This window comes from Heliangelus exortis, chromosome 1 (assembly GCF_036169615.1).
Source record: "Heliangelus exortis chromosome 1, bHelExo1.hap1, whole genome shotgun sequence".
In the NCBI taxonomy this organism is placed as follows: domain Eukaryota; kingdom Metazoa; phylum Chordata; class Aves; order Apodiformes; family Trochilidae; genus Heliangelus; species Heliangelus exortis.
Genome location: NC_092422.1, coordinates 95,870,686 through 95,891,736, shown reverse-complemented (window position 1 = coordinate 95,891,736; position 21,051 = coordinate 95,870,686). Strand labels below are relative to the sequence as shown.

Below are 21,051 nucleotides of genomic sequence, written 5' to 3'. Positions count from 1 at the left end.
CCCACAGCCAATGGCAAAAGGCAGCATTCCAAGACACAACTGGGCAGAGGTCAACTAAAGATTCTGACCAGTGTAACTTAGGAAACCAAAGATGAATCATGCAATCAGGACATCTGGTGCTAGGGGAACATGGAAAGGCCTTCTGCTCTGACACAAGTCATAACTAATAAAACAGAGAAGCAATATAAAGTATGGGTGCCACTAAAGGAAAGGAGGAAGCAGTAGGGTAGAAGTAAATCTCTCAGTAGGAATAACACAAAAACACATTGTCAATAGTATGTGCTAACAGCCAGAAAGGAACATGCTGGGCAGGGTGAGAATGGCCAGCAGGGATCTTGGAGGGAAGAGTTTAGCTTACAGGAATGAAAAGTTTCAAGGACATTCTAGGCAGGCAATGTTCCTACAAGGTGGGATTCATTCTGAGTAATCATTGCTGTACTAAAGGTATACAAGGTAAGCCTTCTGTTTAATCTAGGTGAAATATTTTGAAGAATTAATTAAAGAGGAAAATTATTGAATCCTTTAATAGAGACTAAATAAGAGTAAGTATTTTTTTAAAAATGATGAGGAAAATTCCAAAATAAAAATATGCAAAGTTACAGTCAAAAGGCATAATGTCCGATTATAACTGAACTCATAACTTCACGTCATATAAAAAAAAAATATCCCACACATTTTTTAGACTGTAATGCCAAAGAATGGTAGGTGGATTTTTTGATGAGAAAAACATTTTATTTGTCTGTAGTTCTTTTTTTTTTCCCTTGATTGCATTGAAAGTAAAGCTAATTTTATCACACTGGTTTCATGAACATAGATTTCAGTAAGATCAGACAGCTCTAGCAAACCTTCCTATTTCAAATAATTTGCAAGTATTTGTAACATCCACTTGACCAAAATCAATTTATTAATTTTCCATACAATATATTGTATCACTTGCCTAGTTATTACTGTGACTGAATATCTCCTCCCCTTCAGTACTATCTTTTGAGAAATCACTCTCCCTCTATACAAAACCAGGTTAAATTGGGTCTTTTTTTGATACTAGCTTTAGTACTTTGCATTAGTAGGCCTTTAACTCAGGCATCTACTTACCTAAAATGTGTCTCATGGGCCGTACTTCCTCTGCCTCAGTGTTTTATCCTCTGTTAAAATTAAATCTGTGTTGATTCTGTTGTTTCTCTTCTTTCATTGTTGTCTGAAATCTGTTTCCTTTGAGTGTGCCCTGAGAATTAGACAATTACTGGAGACCTCCATCTGTGCTCAGAGCCAGGCAGCTGATATATATCCCACATATTTTACTGTAATAGAAAAAATTAGTCTTCTCTTTGATTTCTCTCCGATATAGGTTGTGCTCATTGTTAACTTTTAGGTAAACAGCATCTATCTTAGTTAATTTCATATGACTGAGAATTAATTTTTGTGGGATTTTTTTCTTTGTTGTTATTAAACACTTTTAGTAGAAGACATTCCTAAGGGATTTCTCAGACAGGTTTTGAACAGTATGTTGCTCTTTGGGACATCAAAGCAGTCACAGTGGAAGTTTTCTGAAACATTTAATAGTTATTATGAATAAAATGCATACTATTGCCTAGTTAAAAACCAGAAAACAAACCCAAACTGCAATCACAATTAACAGTTATTGTGCCCAGGAGACATTATTAAAGCAACATCTGAATAAATACCTTTGACAGCTATATTTTTTTACAGGTAACTTCTGGCAGTAGGAAATCAATGATTTACAAGACCTTTTTGAATGAAATAAGTGTTTTCTCTTTCATGTAAAATAATGGTTGGAACTCTTTTGCCAGTGAAATTAAGGATTATAAAGCTCTTCAGAATTTTCACTGTTAGTCTTAAAAGAGGTATAAGTTATTAAAACATCTAGATTATGTGGCCTAGCAAAATAAAGTACAGGTGTTTCTTACCTCCTTGTGCTGTAAGAAATTCTATCTTTTATATGTACCTTGTCATAACCTCCAATGACAGATGTCTTCTTTCATGTACAATTAAACTACATTAAGAAAAAGACATTTAAACAGTATAATCAAGGTTAAGCAAAAGTGTGTTTTACAGTATCCTAAGGAACACTCACCTCTGTACTGTGTTGAGTCAAGGTATTTGGCATTCTTTTTTTTTTTTTTTTCCTTATTGAAGAAACACCATTTTGGGAAGCAGCAATGTTCTTACCACGTACTATTTAGTTTTTCTGGCTTTACAGGAATGGAGAGAGTTAATATGAATTTCTTTAAAGGCAAAGAAATTCAGTGCTTATAATTAAATACACAATATTTTAAATACATAATCTTTTTAGAAGCACTGCGAACTGTATAAGCCATGCATTGCAGATTTAAATCCCAGATTATGTTATTTGTGTTACCATGATTCCTCTTTTCTTCTGATAGGAAGCTGCCACTAAAGGAGGAAAATGGGAAAGAAGCTTTAAATCCAGAAACCATAGAAATCAAAGTTGCTAATGACATCATCCAGTCAAAAGAAGATGATAGCAAACCCTAATAAGATAAACTACAGCTGTCTGGATAATGCATTTGGATGAAGTAACCCTGTGACCAAAACTTTACAGCTGACCTTAATTTCTTGGGAAATTTAAGCTTGGAATAGTTAGTACATGTGTACATATGATAAAACAGTTTCTGTCTACAGTTCCTTTCTATTTTTTTGTTAATGGTTTTAGTATGTAGTTTTGCTGACACCAAGTCCCATGGTATAAATTTGAAAAATCTGCAGAATAAGGACTGTAATTTATTATATGATACAGTATGTCTTTTTAGAAGAATAGTCACAAAGCACCCCTAGCCATAAGCAACATAGCAGGTCTCTCCAGATCTTACAGTGCAAGCCACATAAAGTGCCATATAGTATTATATTTGTTTCCATTTGTAATAAAACAAAAGTCTAAGTTTAAAAAAAAGAAAACCAGTCTAAGACCTTAGCACTGGCTATGCTTATAACTTCACCATAGAACCAGCTCCACCTGCAGTTTCACCATAAAATAAAAAGTTGATAACCTTAATGTAGAGATTTAAATAACATTGGCCTCATCCTAACTACATGAGTGTGACTCTGAAAGGCACCAGGATTTTTAGTGCTTCAGGTTTTCTACATTAAAATTTTGGAAGCTGTGTATGAGCTAAAATGAATCAAAGGTGTGAAAAATCTTCTTTGATCATAATCCTACCTTCAAGTGAAACCTTAAAATAAAGACAAGCTCAGATTATTTGTCCCAACATGTTTATGCATATACAGCATTTGTTCATTTAGTCAAGGGGTAAAGCTGCATTTTAGTGCAGTAGATACTCTTCTCTCCAGATCAGTACATGAAATATTAAAAGTTATTCCTTTTTCCTTTATAATTTCATACACTTTGTGAAACAGTTTTTAATTATTTATTAATAGCATCTTATATTAGACCAAATACTTTTTTTAGTATTGAGTATTCCTTAAGATAATATTTTTTTATTGTTTTGGTTAATATGACTTCTCTGAAATTTGACTGATTCATTTGATACAAAATTCATTCATATTTATTATCATTGATTTAATAGTGCCACTAATTGGATCAATATGTTTTGGGCCATACCAGCATGGTGTCCCCACACCTACCAGAGTCTTCAAAGTCTTGCTTTGGAAGAAGTGAAGAAACCATGTAGAAAACTAGATTGAAAAATTCTACTTGACAGGAGTAAACTGTAAAGTACCTGGTGTATTTTTTACATCTAAGTCATATGTAAGGTTTAGGTTTAGCTTTACTCAGCAAATTACATCCTCTCCTCACTAGATCTGAATTTTGCTCACATTTAAAGTCCTTATACTTATCAGTTTCCCACAGAATTTCATCAACCCTTACCTTTTATTTTGTAGTTGTGGCAAAGTGGTTGACTTGTGCAGTAAAGCTGTGAAAAGTGAAATGTAAAATAGAGTGTCCTTCAATTTGAGGAAAATGGCAGGTTAAACTTCGTGTTAACCCAAACTTCAGTGCATTTGAAAAAGCTCAGGAGGACTAGATAGATGGATAGATCTTTCTTATTTTTGAAAACCAAGTAATTTTATGGGATTTTTTACAACTTTTATTTACTTTGGGAAATACCTGCAATGAACCAAGTGGTTGAGGACAGAGGCATACCACTGGTGTGGCTAGGATAAGAGGCCAAGTTCCCACAAAACCAGTACCAAAGCAAAAAGGAGTAAGAGGAGATAGCAATGTAGGATGAAAGTCATGAAGGAGAATAATTAAAAGCTGCTGCAAAGAAGTTTCTTTAAATACTAAGGCACTACTTCTGGTGGAGGAAAGATGAAGGCATTCCTTTATGAATTCTCACTGTTGCTCCCATGTAGTGAGCAGGCAGTACTACCAAATAGCTGCTTGTCTGTTCAATTTTTGTCTGGCTTCTTTCTGAGTAAGTACACAGTGAGAAGGAATGTCCCCTAACCTATGATTAAGAAAACCAATTGTATCATATATATATATATATATATGAATATATATTCTTTCTAGAAAGTATGCATTTGTAGTTGGGCTTTCTCCTGCTATCAAAATGCAAGGAAGGGACCTGAAAAATTCCAGCACTTGAGAATAATGTGGTTGGTGTGGCTTGAACATCGTCAGCCTGCATCATCTCATGCAGTAAATTTCCTGGGATGAGGATGAAGGTAGGAAACATCCTTTCCTCCTCTACCTGCTATCTCAAAGTTAGGTGGTGCCATGCATAGTCACGTCAGTCAAGCTTCACTAAGCAAATGGTGCTTTTTCTGAAGCCAGCATGGTCATTTGCACAAGGTTCCTGTACAACACGGGCAGAGTGTCTAGGCTCAACTGTAGATACATTTCAAATTTTAGTACTTCTTATTGAGACATACACAAAAACTTCCATGGCCTAATAGCTATATATTTGGGGTTTTTTTTGTTTTGTGTTTTGGTTTGTTTTTTTTTTCCTGATGTGGCCTCCAATTACAATGTGAAGGGATTAGAGAATTTAAGAGGTCTTTCCAGTACATTTGTTATTAACATGTCTGTGCTACTCTTTACAAGTTACTTATACTGCAAAATTATTTCAATATTGGAAGTGAAAGCATTTCCCACTATACTGGAAAACAAATCAAAAGCTATTTTCAGGAGTATTTATTTCCCTTCTGCTGTTAAGTCTCTTGCCATTTGGCTTATATGAGGACTGAGAATTAAACAGTTCTAAATTACTGATGTACTGTTCCAAGCATACCTTTTGGTCTGTGGATTAATAGGTTATCTCTTGTGCTTTGACTCTATGCTGTGCAGGAGAAAGCCAGACTATAACTATGAAAAAACACTTAAAAACACTGATATTTGCAAATACTTCCAAATGAGGGACAGAGCATAGTAATTTGTATGATATGTGTAGAACTGGAATAACATAATTTCTTTATTTTCTTTTCTTATTCTAGACTAAAAAGAAAAAAAAACAGGTATCTGTATAAATGTCACTTTTATTGTCTAAAAGTAATTTTAAGTGTTAGTATGAAATGTCAGAAGAGTTGACAAAATGTAACTATTTGTAAAAGTAATCTGAATTGTTACACTAACATACTCCAGGGGCGAGAGTGGGAGGGTACCATTGAAATTATTAATGATATGGAATGTGGCAGTGACAATCTCTCTTCAACAACAAATAAGGAGAAAAATTAACTAAAATCACTTAAAATGTCTCATTTTTTTAATTTTTAATTTTAGTAGACCTGCATTCCAATTTACGCCAATATGAAAAAAAAAAACAAAAAAAAAAGTTTTAATTAATGTTTTTTATTATGGTATACAAATGTACCCTGGAGAGGTTTTTCTGGTTGTGTTTGTTTATTTGATTTTTTTGACTTCTAAGATTATTTTGTGGTTGCAGAAATATTTACTATTCTGGTGATGCTAATGCCTAATGTGACAAAGGTAAATTTATTTAGGCTCAGTTTTGCAAGAAATGTGTGACTGAACCCACCCTTCATGTGGCACCTCACTGACATCAGTGGGGTTGATGTGAGCAGGAGGATGGATATACTTTTATAGGAGATCTTGCAGGATTGTGCCTACTTTCTATCTCTTCATAGATATACACAACATAGTTACACAGTGAGAGTCATCTACAAAGGCTGATTGACAGCAGTCCCTGATACAGTAAATTCCACCTGCTGTCTTCAGCCTCTGCATTGATGTTCATCAAAAAAGTGGCTTTTTTATGATGCTAATTACTTTGATTATTTATTTAAGTGCCAATCATCAAACTGTAGTATAATAATCATGCCATTTTTCTGTTTCCTAGACGGGATAATGGAAATGTATTTGTGCCTTTTGATAGCATGCCACTCTGCTTTATTAAAGAAAAATCTTCAATAATTTGTCTACAAAGCCTGTTTAAAGTATATGAAAGCTTTCCCATGACATACTTTTCTGCTCAAATATGCTCAAATACTCATCTAAAGTAAACCGGAGATAGTATTCTCAAGTCACGTAAGTATTTTAAAAACCAATGTGCAAAAACCTGTTGAGATCACAATTCTAGTGAGGTCGTAGTGGGTGTATTACTGCTGAAAAGGTTCAAGTAGATGGAGTAAATGGGAGGTGTGTAGGGGTGTTTTGACCAATTTATCAAGTTGAAGAGCCATAGAGAAAGTCTCCTTAGTTCCATCTAGGTACTTAGACTTAAAACATGAAAATCTTTCCTCAAATCTGAAAAACTATTTGGAGCATCTTCCCACCATATTACCTCTGGAGTAAAACTGCAGTGAATATTTGTTTTGCAGTCATTTGTGGCCTCACCATCCCTTTGTAAGCTGTCATAAGAAGTAATAACCTTGTGGAGTAATTGTTGTGTCTGTTGGGTGACATTCACTCCTGATTCAAGGGCCTCCAAAAAGACTATTTACTGAAAAAACTCAAGACCCCTGTTACAAACTGATGTATGGAGGGGTGCTGAGAGCGTTGCAAGAAGGGCCACAGTGGAATCCAGGTCTTGCTTTTAGACACCATATGACTTTACTGAGGCCTGAATTTCATCCATCCATCTCAGCAAGGCACTGTATGTCCTCATCTGATTCACTTTTGTGAACTGGACTTCTAGGTGTAAGTGGAATTTAAATGTCCTGCCAGGCTCCTGGTAACATTCTGCACAGAGGAAGTTTTCCTACCAGGAGTTTGTACTGATCAGGAAACATTGATAAAAATATCTGATCACACCTTTATCCCATACATTACTATATGCTCAGAAATAAAAGAAATACAACATTCCTCTAATAATTCATTGTGATTGTGATACTTTTTTAGGCAAAGATGAAAACATTTTTAAAATAATATTTGTCTTAAATTCCTTTGCTTGACTTCAGATACTTGTGCTGATCTATGGAAAGCGTTCATGGTTAAAAAATTTTTTTGAGAAAAGAATCCACCCTTCTTTTTAAAGCTTTTCATATTTTCTGGAGTGCCCAATCCACTTGACAGCAGTTCTGTAACGGTGGTGGGGAGAACACTCATTACATTTTAACTGATCCTCAGTATCTCCACTGCACATATAAATGTGTTCTTATAGAATTTTATTTGAACCTGAGCTGAGAAGAACCCATTCTATAACAAATTTGGCTTTGGCTCACATTCTGAAAAATCAGTTTACCAGTCTATCTATATTCTTAACAGGCATTGTGACCCTCATGATGTTTGACTTTCAAACTTGAATATTGGCCATTTTTAGCCCAGAGAAATTATATACATATTTATTGCCAAATTTATATTGGCAGCTTTTAAGTCACAGGTGAGATGAGGAGCAGGCAAGATGACCAGATGCAGTGCTGACAGAATTCAGGAAAGGCACTACTGGAGAGAACAGGTGCCAAAGAGTGAGCTGAGAGAGGGTTCAGATCCTGGGAAGGTCTCTCCTTAGCAGTGACGAGCGAAATGGGGAGCTACAGAAAGAAAAGAGGCTGCTGGAGGTTGCCAAAAGGGATTGTGCTCTGGGATATGAAGAAGAGGGAGAATATTAACCCTACTGTAGCCCTCACCTCTACTGCATAAGTAGGCTGCATTTTTAAACCTAAACTGCAGGGCTGGGGGAAGGGAAAAGAAACCCTCAGAATCTCTATAGAGAAGTGATGAATATACAAAGTCATCAGAGCCCACAGGAAGACAATTTCATTGCTCATGGTGTAGAGTTCTCACTAAGAATTTTGAACTGCTTGGGCAAGGTTTTTTTTTTTAAAAATAGCTTTCCTGCTACAATGAGCACTCAGTATGTATTTGTATGCTATGTACAGTACAAGCTAAACCATACCATGTATTGTTTTTGTTATTCCACATGTTGTCAACAGCTCACTTGCAATGTATATCACCTGAATTATATATTGATAAGTTAGCTACCACAGGAGCTAGTTTGTTTATTGTTTCAAAATCTTATGTCCCTATGAAATGCTGTGTATATATATATATCTCTATACTGTAAAAAGAAGTAATATCGCAGATGCTGGTTTTGTATTTATGAAAGACATTGAAAGTATGGCTTAAAGTATATCAATTATTTGTCACTCTTCACCATTTGTATATTAATAGTAAAGATACTTTTACTTTAATGAAGTGTTGTAGTTACATTTATTTTTACTAAGTGTCTTTCTGTCAAGATGTCTGATTCATTAGGAATCTTACTGCCAAAAAGAAATGTATCAATTATTTTCCCCCTCATTATAGAAGTACTGAAAATGCTAAAGCTGCAATTTATTATTCTCTTTTCTGTCAAAATACATCACTGCTATGAAAAAGCTACTATTGTAGAATCCTGAGTCTCCAGCTGAGCTCGTGGACCATTATGTTCAGCCCCCTAAATGTTAATGTTGAAAGATTATGGGTTTTTTCCAAATACAACATTTAAAAGGCATTTAGTGTATGCCTGCAAAAGCTATTATTAGACACTAGCTTGTTTTACCAAACTTTGAGCCTTCCAAAAGTTTGTAAGAAAAGTTTTGTAACTAAGCAGGATGTGTTAGCGTCCTCTTTAGTTTACAGGTGAGCAGTAAATAAAATTATTGTGAATTACCAATGATGCAAATAATGTATGATATCTTCAGAAAGAGAGTCAACTTTTTAAAATTCAGCCTTGCCACTGTACATTATCCCCTACTTCATTTCAGACATGTTATTCAAAATGCAAGAGAAATTGTTTTAAAGGTATACTCAGGTACCTTGGTAAGGACAATATATTTACCCGTTATTGCTAAATTAGTCACATCTAACACCATGAAAAATATGGGCAAAAAAAATGAAAAAAATGTGCCACACTTTTTATTCTTGGTAAAAGATAACTAACTGCTTCATTTGAGCTCTACTGGATCCTGCTATAAATAAAATATATTTGCAAGCTCATTCCTACATGGAAAAGGCTTATGTTTGGGAGTATAGATAAACTTCATTGGTGATTGATTAAACACTCTAAACTCTAAAGTGAGCTTAGTGTCATACTTTATACATATACATATATATATAAATAAAGGATTCTTATAGAAATTAAAGATTAAACTATATTTCAACAAAGCAATGAAGCACATCCAAAGCTAGTACCAATGCAAAACATTTGTCAGTGGTGTTGCTGAAAAAGCCAAATGAACCATGCCTAGCAGCAGGGTGATCAAGTCAGGCAACGAATTCCTATAATTCATTCAAGCCCTTTGATGGTAAGAAAAACAATAAGGTTTTGAATTAAAAGAAAAGCTATTTTACTAATCAAATGGCATCTTTTCGGACTAAACTAGTGAGGGAGAAATTATAGCTCACCATATTCAAGTTTAAAAGGATTTTTACCATCTTAGGCCATGACATGCCAAACACTAATGTGTATGCACTAATTTGGCACTAATTTTTATCACAGAGTAGGGAAGAAAGTAATCATTTACTTGTATTCTATCAACTAAGTCATCTTTAACAGGAGAAATAGGAAAGTGCTATGTACTGCTATGAAAATTTCCGAAGAAATAATAAAAAAAAAATTTTAAAGAATTGCTTTCAAGAGGATTTGTGAAATAGAGGTATTTGAAATATAGAGGTATATTATGAAATTGCAACTACTGTGTGGTAAGAAGGGAAGAATAAAAGTGTTGATGGATATTAGAAGTTTCCTATGTAAAGCTTTTCATTGTAGGCAAACTATGTAATGAGGCTATTCCCTAATGGGATGCAAGTATTAATTGTTGCACTGGAGTAATGGTTCTGCCCCTCTTGGTATTCATTACATGCCCTGCTGCAGCGTTTTGGTCTATTACTCTCTTCTGTAAAACATATGTTCAATGGAGAGGAGCGACTTTTGAAAAATTAAAGGCATTTACTCTGTAAAATACTAGTTCTGCTTCCGTGAGTGAAGAAAAACAAATAAACACCACTTTCATAGTCTGGTGATAATACACAGCTATATCACTGCTGTGTACACTGACACTTGCATTTTTCTTAACAGCAAAATAAACTCCTGAAACTGAAATAAACACCCTATCGCCATCTGCCCAATTATTATTTTCTGTGAGTTTGATTTCAGCATCAGTCCAGGATTTCTGATTTCTCTATCTGCTGGATACAGGCGTGAGAGGAAAGCAGTAATGGAGAGGCACAAGAGGAACTGAAGTCGCTCTACTGATTAAAAACACCAATAGAACTAAAATCTGGTATTTGATTTCTCTGATTCTATTAAAGATATCCAGTGCCATGAGGGCTGGAAGCTCCCTGGCATCCAGGTGCTAGGGGACACGTGGAGTCTGGGAGGGTTTGGCAACCAGGGTCTCTCCCACCACCCCTATCTAGGGAGCAGGGTTTCCAGGTTGGCAGCTGGGGCAGTCCCAGCACCAGTGAACCCATAGGAATGCTGATGGACCAAAACCAATCCAGGACATCATTATCAACTATGTCTGTGGGTGCAGGTGAGTGGGGGACAGGCCTACCTATGGTGCTGCTGGGGCAGGGGCTGATGGTCCCAGCATGCTGACATCAGGTCCTGGGTCATAGGCAGCATGGGGAAACCTCCAAGGGTGGGCAGGTGCCCAGGTGGGCTGCCAGGGCCTGAAGGGTCAGAGAAAAAATGCACAGAGAGATAAGAAGATTGTATATTCTCAGTCTTGGGTGGAACTTCTGAAGGAAAAATACAAAATATTTTGGAGGTGGGAATTCGGTAAGTGCCTATTGCCAACCTGTTAAAGCAATAATGTGTTTGTCATTCAGGCAATTCAGGTTAAGCATGTTGCTCAGCTGAGAAAATGTAGTGCTACAAGGAAACTAATGGTGCACTTTGCAGATTGATTTTTTTGGTATTTTGTATGAGATCCTTGGGAGATAATCTTGTAGTTCTTAATTTGTCTTAAGTGAGAAAGTAGAAGACTGACGGAAAGATTGAAGCACTGAAATAGAGTCAGAGTGTCCAATTTCCATTTTGGGTGCCAGTTGCTTGGATAGAACAAATCAATTGCCAGGAGAAAGTAGTGTGTCCATTTGTCTCTTTGTCCATTTTGAACTGAAGATTTATGGACCCATTTATCTTATCATTTCAGTGAAACAACTCACAATAAATACAAGAATAAGCATAAACTGCTGGCAAGATTTAAATCGTAGGTTAAAAGTGGGCTTTGCTTGGTCTTGTGTCAGAGAAATATTTTTGTTTCTGCTTCATGAAGGGTTAGGATGGTTGTTTTTTTAATGTATCAGAGCATTTGGCTCTTGGAATACAAATATTACTGACCACACATTTAGTAGCTGAGTTGTTACCACTATCTGAGCCAAATCCCATGTAAAGGATGCAGTCTCTGTATGATATTTGGGTGGTAAGCTAGACAAAGCAGGCCTATTATGACATTGTTAACTTTACCCCAAAGAATTCTGAATTCTTTATGAAATTATGAGAAACTATTGTCCATGCTTAGCTATAAAACCTGTGTTGTATGACAGCTTATGCTGTCAACTGATACTCTGAAATGGGACTGTTTCTTCCCTACACCATGATGCCAAATTTCCCAAGAAACACTAAATTAACATAAAAGACATCAAAAGAAACACTTAGTAGCAGTATGTCCCAAAACATCTTTTCTTTTAAAAACATCCTTAACTATCTGTAACTTCAGAATCAGCCTCTTCTAGGACTGTGTTGTGCTTTGTTGTTGTTGATTTGTTGGTTTTGGTTGGGGTTGGTTTTTTTCTTACTAGGCCATTTCCCAGAAAAAGGTATGATCAGGTGGTGTTACAGCTTTCTCTCTTGTTTCTAAGAAGTATTGCAAGAGGGATTGTATCAGGCAAGTTTTTTGTTAAGCAACAAGTTCTGGTTTTTGGTTGCCCCTTGTATTGCTGAAGCATCTAAAAGCCTTGAGCCGGCTGAGGTGGTGTGGAAAGAGTCCCAAAAAAGCAAGAGTCAAGAAAGAGAAAGTAGAGGAGGGAAAGCTGACATAACAAATCAATATGAAACCTCTACTGGAGGCAAGACTTTTGTCTTTAGTAATATTTAATAACATTTTATTTTGTAAAAGGCTGGCAAGAGTGAGAGAATTAGCAGAAGGATATTAATAAAATAGTTTAGAGTTAGGCAAAAGATATATTGGGTTAGTGAGAGAAATAATAATAGAAGGGAGTAGGAGAAGTTTAGGTGAAGTCAAAAAAAGTAATTTGTGGGCAGAAAACATTTTTTCTAAACAATGAAAAGCAAATGTTATATAGAGGGATATCTACCATGCTGACATGCAGAAGAATGAATTGTTGAATGCCATAGGAAACCTTAACTTGTGATGCAGTGTTGAGGTGGAAGGCAGAGGTCTGTATAAATGCTTATTTTTAGAGAATATGTAGACTTGCTGATCAAACACTTTTCACTAGTAACCCCTGTTATTGCTTAGAAGTTTACCTAATTCTTCATTATTTTTAGATGTGTCTTGTCACTCTGTTCCTAATTCTGAGTGGCTATGGGAGGCTTTCATAAAAATAGCTGCGTTTCCTGCTTATCTGCTATGGTCTTCTGAGTTTGAACACTGTTGCAAACTGTCAGTGAAGTGACTTAAGCTTGGAATGCTGGTGAAAAACTATGGGCCTGCAGTGACTTTTTAAAAACAGATTTCAGGAAAGTAACAAGAGGAGGCTAAACCCTGTGTTCTCACCTTTTCCAGTCTTCAGCCTGGATTAACAGGGAAGCCACTGAAAGGAATGACTGACAGATTGTACCAAGCCAAGATGGTTTTTGTCTTTGAGTCTGGTATGTTTTTTACTTGTTTGCTTCAGGTTTTGTTTTTTTGGTTTTTTTTTTTCCAAATATCCCTTCAAGATTCTGACCTACTCTTATATAAAACCACTACTGAAACATTTTCTTTTTTTCTGCAAGCAATTAATTTCCTTCCTCCAAGACTATTTTACTAATTTTACCAACAACTATGTAGCTTTTAGGTATGCTGCAAAGCCCTGCCTGAGGTGGATTTTTTTGCAGCGTTCAGTTAAATCACGTTCCTCTCATCTTGTCTTTTTGTAGATTTGTTTTAGAGTACCCTTGGAGATGGATGAAGCTAAATTTATGTAACTGGATACTTATTTCACTATTTGAATTGTAAAAAAAGACAAACATAAGAAGCATACTATTTGTTCTTCCTCTCTGGGCACAGGCCCTTTCTTGGAACCTTGGGCCATTTATGGACCTATTAAGTCATAACCGTATTGTACACCTTCCAGTTCTTGCTATGCTTGTGGTTATAACAGCTCCATGGCTTCACCTTAAAAAATGAGTCAGGGAAACAGAATGCATTTGAATTTCTATGATTTACTTTGGTCATTCGGCTAGGCAAATAGGCAGATTGTAGCAGGGTGCAGGGTGCTGTACAACAGAGTACTTGGGTTTTTCTCACCATTTGCAGCCTCAAACAGATATGCCCTACTTGCTGGGTGTACTGGGAGAGGACATGATGGCAGGGTTGTTTTCAGCTTCTTAGATACAGGCAGATAGATATGGACTATTGGTTTTTGTGGGGGGCTTTTTGTTTGGTTGGTTTTTGGGGGGGTTGTTTTTCGGTTGTTTCGGTTTATTTTTAATCTTAGCAGTGTAATTTCTTCAGTGAGAGAAATCTGTGCTTGCATATGAATTGAAATAGATTCATAACTTGCTACCAATATTTCAGAAATAAGCATCATAATTGCTTCCTTTTCATCACAATATTACAGTAGCTTGACTCCAGTTGCCAGCCAACCTCCTCAGACCATCCAGAACTGCCAAAACATCTGAGATAATACACAATCAATTATAGCATTATAAAGATGAACCATCTGTGCTAAGGTTTCCAGTGTTGCATGAGAATGAAAATAGGAATATGAAAAGTCCCATATAGGTTGTTTTAAGTCCCAAAATGACATAAGTGAATTAAGTCAGGTCCTAGCACTGTTAAATAGCCATCACAGATTTTACCACCTACAATTAAAACCAAAATTAGAAAGACTATGTTGGATATACTGTGGAATCCACTGAGAGTGAAAGGAAGTAAATTGTTTCAGTGCATTCAACAACCAGTCGTCATTTTATCAAAGCCTAGCTTTTCTAATGGAATCCAATTCCATCCACATTTAAGGAGTCTGGAAGTAGGCATCTTTCTGTTATGCCTGCTGTTATCCACAGGCATGGAAAGGATAATGGTCGCTGTTCATCATTAATACTTACCATATATGTTTTTTCTTATATCTTGCACTTCAATTAATCTGTATTTTTATAGGTATAAGACATTACTTATAATGAAACCTCTCTGAGGTTCCTCTCGCAGTGGTAGGAACAAAGCTGTGTGCAGAAGATGAACTGCTACATGCTCCATAGTTGGTGCTTTATGTTTTTTGATGGTTTATAAATATGTCTGTATCTCAGTACAGCTCTTGTTTAAGATTTTTATGGACATGTATTTTGAGCTAGATGTGCAATATTTACTAAACTAGGATAAATTTACTAGTATACAAGATTAAAGGTATTATGCTAATTCAAGCCCATTTCAGTTTTTTTAATAATCACTTTTAATATTAACTTTTAATAATAAGTTAATTTATAACTTTCATTAAAGAAAATGAACATCCTCCCCTTGTGCAGTGGCATGGGAGTTTGAATAGAAGGACAAAAAAAGTTTTCACTATCTAGCTAATTATCCTAATGACATTGCCAATGACTTAAATAGAAATGCAGTGCATACAGAATGTTAGCAAGACATACAAAACAATTTATCTTACGTGCATACTCTTTTATGTAAATAATGAAAAAGGAAAAAATGGAGCAGGAAGGCAGAATGAAAAACTAGATGATGAGGTGCTGGAAAGAGGGTTATTCCATAAGAAAGAAATTTTGGGCTGGTTTTTTTCTCTTTCTTTTTTCCCAGTCATGAAATGACCTTTTCCCATGATCCAATAAAGGCCTGTTCACTTGGTGTGTGATTTCCTGTTAATGAACAAAATAATGAGGTGTTATAATAATGTGATAATGTGATGCTACAGATAATAGATCCACCCCTCTTTGTATGGATAAGAGGACTCCATATACAGAGTGGGGGTGTCCTGGCTGCTCTCACTGATCCTTGGGATTAGTTGGGAGCATAACTGAGCATCTTCACTCTATCTGAACTCACTGGCTACAAGAAGAGGAATTCTCACTCTTCTTATCCATTTCTTAAGCACAGCTGCTTCAGGAACTCTGGAGTGTACCAAGGTAAGTCCTTTGCACTTGCTCACATTTCAGCAGAGATGGTTGTCAGTACCTTTATGCCACCCTGTTACCACCTCTGATGGCAAAGATTCAGCCTCTGAAAAGAGTGGGCTGCTCAGAATAACACAGGCTGAAACTGAACCAGATGCTTCCCAGCATGCTGGGTATTTAAGCTGCATGTTTCTCTTTTTACTGGCTACATTTAAAGCTTAGGTGTGGTGAACCCTGTGACCCAGGTGTTTCTTCTCAACCTGTCTCAGTTTGACTTTTCTCATTTGGGATTTCAGCCCTTGAAAGGATACCTAAATGTGTAGGGTAGAGAGGTCTGCTATGTACCCTAACCAGATGATTAAGCTGCTGGAGTATGCAGATACAAACCCACCGAAGTCAATCTAGTTCCACTTTACTCCCTTGAAAAGGTCACACCCTTGCAAGTCTTTAATAGAGACCTTAATCTCCTCTACCACAGAATTTTATACCTTACTTCTTCTCTGTTGCAGGTACTGTAATTTCAGTTTCTCGTATTTAACAAGCTGTCATGCATGAAAAGCTAGTTATGATGTTGGTGAAGCATAAACCTCTTTAACTGGGCTTTTATTTGAAAAGACTAACTAATGATATCCTACAATTAGTGAGGAATCAAAGATAACATGATATAAGGCATCAAATTAGCTTCTCAGGAAGTCATATGTTTTCCCTGCCATTTTAAGCACAAAGATTCTGAATCATTTTATAAATCCTCACTGCTATAAGACTGAAAGGGACAACATATGCATAGCTCTGGATAAGGATTTACAAGTTTTAGTTCTTTACTATAAGGCAATTAATTTATTATCTTTTTTCTTCAGTTCACAAAATACAATACAATTGTTTTCTTAATTTCTTATGCTGTCCCTTGTCTTTTGTATCTAATAAAGTTGTAGCTTGGAACTTCCAGCTCTTCTGATGCCTATGAGCAGAGCCGAGTCCAACGGGACATTTGAGCTATCGCGCTATAGTTAAATAAAATAAACAGATATATATATAGGTGCAAATTATTATTATTATAGACAAGAAAGACTACAACATATGAAAGAGTGGGAGAATGAAGAATTTATTTGTTAATGTAACAAAGTATCTGGTGCTGTTTTTAAATTCCGATGACTGACCGGTCTCATTAACCAAAATAGTTTTTTAACAAGCACTCCCATATGCTGCTGCTGACTCAAGATGATTTCAAAATGAGACAATGAACCTGAATATAAAGGCATTTTGGGAGGTGATTGAACTAGCAGAGTTACCCTGAGAGTTTTAGAGGCCTACATCAACATGCAGTGGTTAATATTATTCTCTGATTCTGCATGCAAATTCTGCATTCTGCATGCTGGGCCAGCAATTAAACAAACGACAGATGCTCTCTATTAATCCCACTCCCCACCCTGATAGATAAAGGAGAAAGAATAAGGGGGAGAGACTTCTGGGTTGGAAAATAAACTACACAGCTTTAATGAAACAGTAATGGTGAGAAAAGAAAAACTATTAAACATATAAAAATATATGCAAAAGCGATATTATGTTACTCCCCCTTTCTGCCCCAGTAATGCTCATGTCACCACCGAGGCTGCAGAACAGTCCTTGGAAAAGTCTCAGGCTGGAATCCTGGAGTCAGTGGCAGATGGGAGGTGGAGGCAGGAGCACACAGATTCAGGTTGGCACAGATCAGGATCAAAGGCAGAGGAAAGAAGGAATTCTCCTAGGATGCTGGCCATGGACAAAGAAGAACTTGGTCCTCACGGTCCCTCAAATTTACACAGAGCATGAGGTGTATGGGATGGAATACTCTGGTCAAGTTTCATCACCTGTGTGCTCCACTCCTCCTGCAGGTGTGGCCCTTTTACTCCCTTTCTCTTTCCAGAGCATAAGATTCTCCAAACCAAGCAGTGGCCTTGGTTCTGCATACCATTCTCTATGTGTAACTATAAACATCAAGGTTTCTAGAAGCAGACACAGACTGAGAAATTTGCTGTTAGTGTCAGCAAGTACAGCTGTTAAGAAACTCAACCGAAAGTTAAATTACAAGAAAGAAAATTAGTTCTATCCTGGCCCTAAACAGGACATATGGTGTGGCAGTAAATGGTGAGCTGAGCTGGTTTCAATTCTACTGTTTATTTAATGGCTAATTTAGAGAGGTGGAAACTATTACTCCAACAGATCATACCAGTTCTTTTCAGAACTAATCAAGTAGTGTTAATGTAGTGAGTAATAACTGTAAGAGTTATAATTAGTCCTCATTTTTTTCTCAGGCAGTGTTTTCATCTTCATACACTTCATCTTGGTACACTTCATGATTCAAATTCAATCATCTCTAAAATTTATTGCAAACTCAACTGTACAGAAATGTTTCCATACTTTTTTTTTAAAGATGAGATGAGCAGGCTTCACATCTTAAACAGATTTTCCTATATGAAAATCATCTTTATGACAACCCTGTAATTGTAGTAGATAGAAGAAAACTTGAAGTCTTGGTCTCCAAGGGAAAAAGAGAGAATATAGTGAAATTTTAAAAAAAATCTATGTATATTTGTTAGGACTCCATGAAATCCCAAAGTGTAAACATCTGATAAAATGCAATTAGGGAGAGAAAAAAAAGTTGAAAAACCCCCAAACCGTTCTCTATCTAGGTAGAGAGACAATAAAGAGAATTGGTTTACTTCATATGGAGGTGGATGTTTTTTCTAGTAACTGAGTTTGGTCTATTGGAAGAAAATTAATTCTCCAAGAATACAGTGGGAGAACACATGGAATAGTAATTCATAGGGCATGTTGTCAGGACTGTATTGTTAATTGCAATTTCTATATTTTGTATTTGTAGTGTAAACTCTTCCACTAGAATAATTTGGATATTGGTTTACATTTATGGCTTTACATATATAAACCTTTTTTTTTTTCCTTTGGTTTGAAAATTTGTTGATTACTCTGTTATTTAACATTATTTGGTCCTACTGTGCACTTGCAGGCAGTCACTGCTAACCATATATACTGCTGTTAGGTCTTTTTTGTCTTCTCTTGAGCTGAGTAGTAGTTCACCAGCAAGAAAGACTTGAGAAATTGTATGTGCATTTATGGTTATATAATATATGCACACACACACAGGTGTGTGTGTGTGTGTGTGTGTGTATGGATGCACATATATATGTGTCTATGTCTACCTATGTGCAGTTACATATTTTTTCTGTTTGCTTGCACTTAAAACTTCTGATTGGTGGTCACACCACAGAGGTCACATAGCAAGAATTTGGCACAGTCTAAGATTTTACTGGCTACTGCAGTATGAGGAAGTTTAAATTAAAATATATATTTGTACAGCAGTTTAATGGTGATATATTCCATTTTCCAAAAGGCATATTTAAATATCATTGAAATAACAGAATGCAGGAAGGAGCTTTTATATTTATTGCTCTTCTTCCCTATTTTTTAACAGGATCATTTAGGCAATGTCTTAAATTACATGCTTTAACTGAATCCTTATATTTATTTTGTCCACAGGTAGAAATAATACAGGTGATTGAACCCTGATACTTTGATGTTTAGATTTCAAAACACCCAGTTTAAAATCTGTCTGGAATCTGACTTCAAAAGCAGGCAAAGAAGGAAGGAACTTTGGAAAAATGCTTGTCTCTTCCATATCAATTTTTAGTTCTACACTAGTGGGGATGTGTTGTCACAATAACCTTGAATCACTTAAAAGACTTTATTGACAACTTCAACCCTTCGCCAAGTCTCTATTTTTACACAACTTCTGGCTGTCCTTATTAGGATACATTAGTGTCAAACAGGAATGCTGATTCGGGAAGATGTCATGTACCATACAAAGCCTAACACAGTCCCATTAAAATGAGGCTATAATATCTTTTGGCTCTGTGAAGCAGATATCATTTTAGAGGTGGGCTCCTTCTCCCTTCCTTCCACCCTCTTCTTTGATAAGCACTAGTTTGTTCAACTAAAGGTAATGGTAAAAATCGAGTATCTGCCAAGCTTAAAAATAAGTGTACACAACAAATCTTAGACTCAAAGCAGGTCAGCAGAGTAGAATAGTTTTCTTTTCACAGTGTCATATAATGGTTTGGTTTGGTTTGGTTTGGTTTGGTTTGGTTTGGTTTGGTTTGGTTTGGTTTGGTTTGGAAGGAACCTTAATGATTATCTAGTTCTAACCTTCCTGCATGGGCAGGGATGCCTCCCACCAGACCAGTTTGTTTGAAGTACTGTCCAGCCTGGCCTTGAACACCTCCAGGGAGGGGGCAGCCAGACCTTCTCTGGACAGCCTGTTCCAGTGTCTTACCACCCTCACAGTCAAAAATTTCTTCCATTTGTTCAATCTAAATCCATCTTTTTCCAGTTTAAAGCCATTACCCCTTGTCCTATGGCTACCCTCTCTCATGAAAAGCCCCTTCCCAGCTTTCCTGTAGACCACTTCAAGTACTGGAAGATTGCTCTAAGGTTTCCCCAGAGCCTTCTCTTCTCTTGAATGAGCAACCCCAACTCTCTCAGTTTGTCTTCACAGGAGAGGTGCTCCAGCTCTCTGGTCATTTTTTCCATGGTTTCTCCATGGAAAAACACGCTAATTTTCTGACTTCAGATTATACTCAGGGCTCAGTAATTTCTCTCTGTAGTAGCACATTACTAAGACTGTTCTAAAAAGGCCATCTGTTAGACTGTGTTTGTGTGTTCATATACGTGTATGCACAATGCCCCTCAGAGTGGCTGTCATCAAAGTGTTAGTATACACAACTTCCTCCTCCTGTCAGTCTGTGCCAATGACATCTTAGTGCTGAATTTCACAAAATAATTCAGACATAACTTTTCAAGACCATCTTGGTTGTAGATGAGATGATTTATTGCAACAATGCAGTTGAAGATATATAGAAAACAGCAGAAAACTACTTTAATGATGATGGCTTTGGTTCTGCTACTGTCTCCTTGGATTTTGACAGAAGTGACTTCCAAATATGTTTGGTACTCAAGCAATTTATTAGGTAATTATCAAAATATAAAAACATCTGCACATGCTTGAAAAAATATCGAAGACTTCCTTCATTGCTGACTTAATACTCTAAATTGTCACCTGTTTACAGATTAAGGCATAAGTTACAAATTGACTACAAATTATATCATAAAACAATAGAATTATATGTCTCTCAGTATTCATTGGCATGAATAACCAAAAGTAAATCCAGACTATTCCTGGCAGGGTTCAGGTTTCTTTTTTTTCAGATGTTTCTAAATTCTGTATTTAGGGTCCAGGTCTTTAAAGGAGAAAGATTTTCATGCTGCAGTAAAAAACGAATAACTTCTACTATTGCTATCTGGTTTTGCTCTCATAATGCAC

General features: G+C 36.2%; 1 protein-coding gene across 1 annotated transcript in view; it reads left to right on the top strand.

The window, feature by feature from the left end:
* Nucleotides 1-8,592, top strand: part of NCAM2 (neural cell adhesion molecule 2) — a 245,780-nt gene extending 237,188 nt beyond the window's left edge. Inside the window, exon 18 of the mRNA XM_071755255.1 lies at nucleotides 2,403-8,592. Within this exon, the coding sequence (XP_071611356.1) occupies nucleotides 2,403-2,514 (112 nt within the window). The 3' untranslated portion in view covers nucleotides 2,515-8,592. The remainder of the gene's footprint in view (nucleotides 1-2,402) is intronic.
* The last annotated feature ends 12,459 nt before the right edge of the window (nucleotides 8,593-21,051 follow it).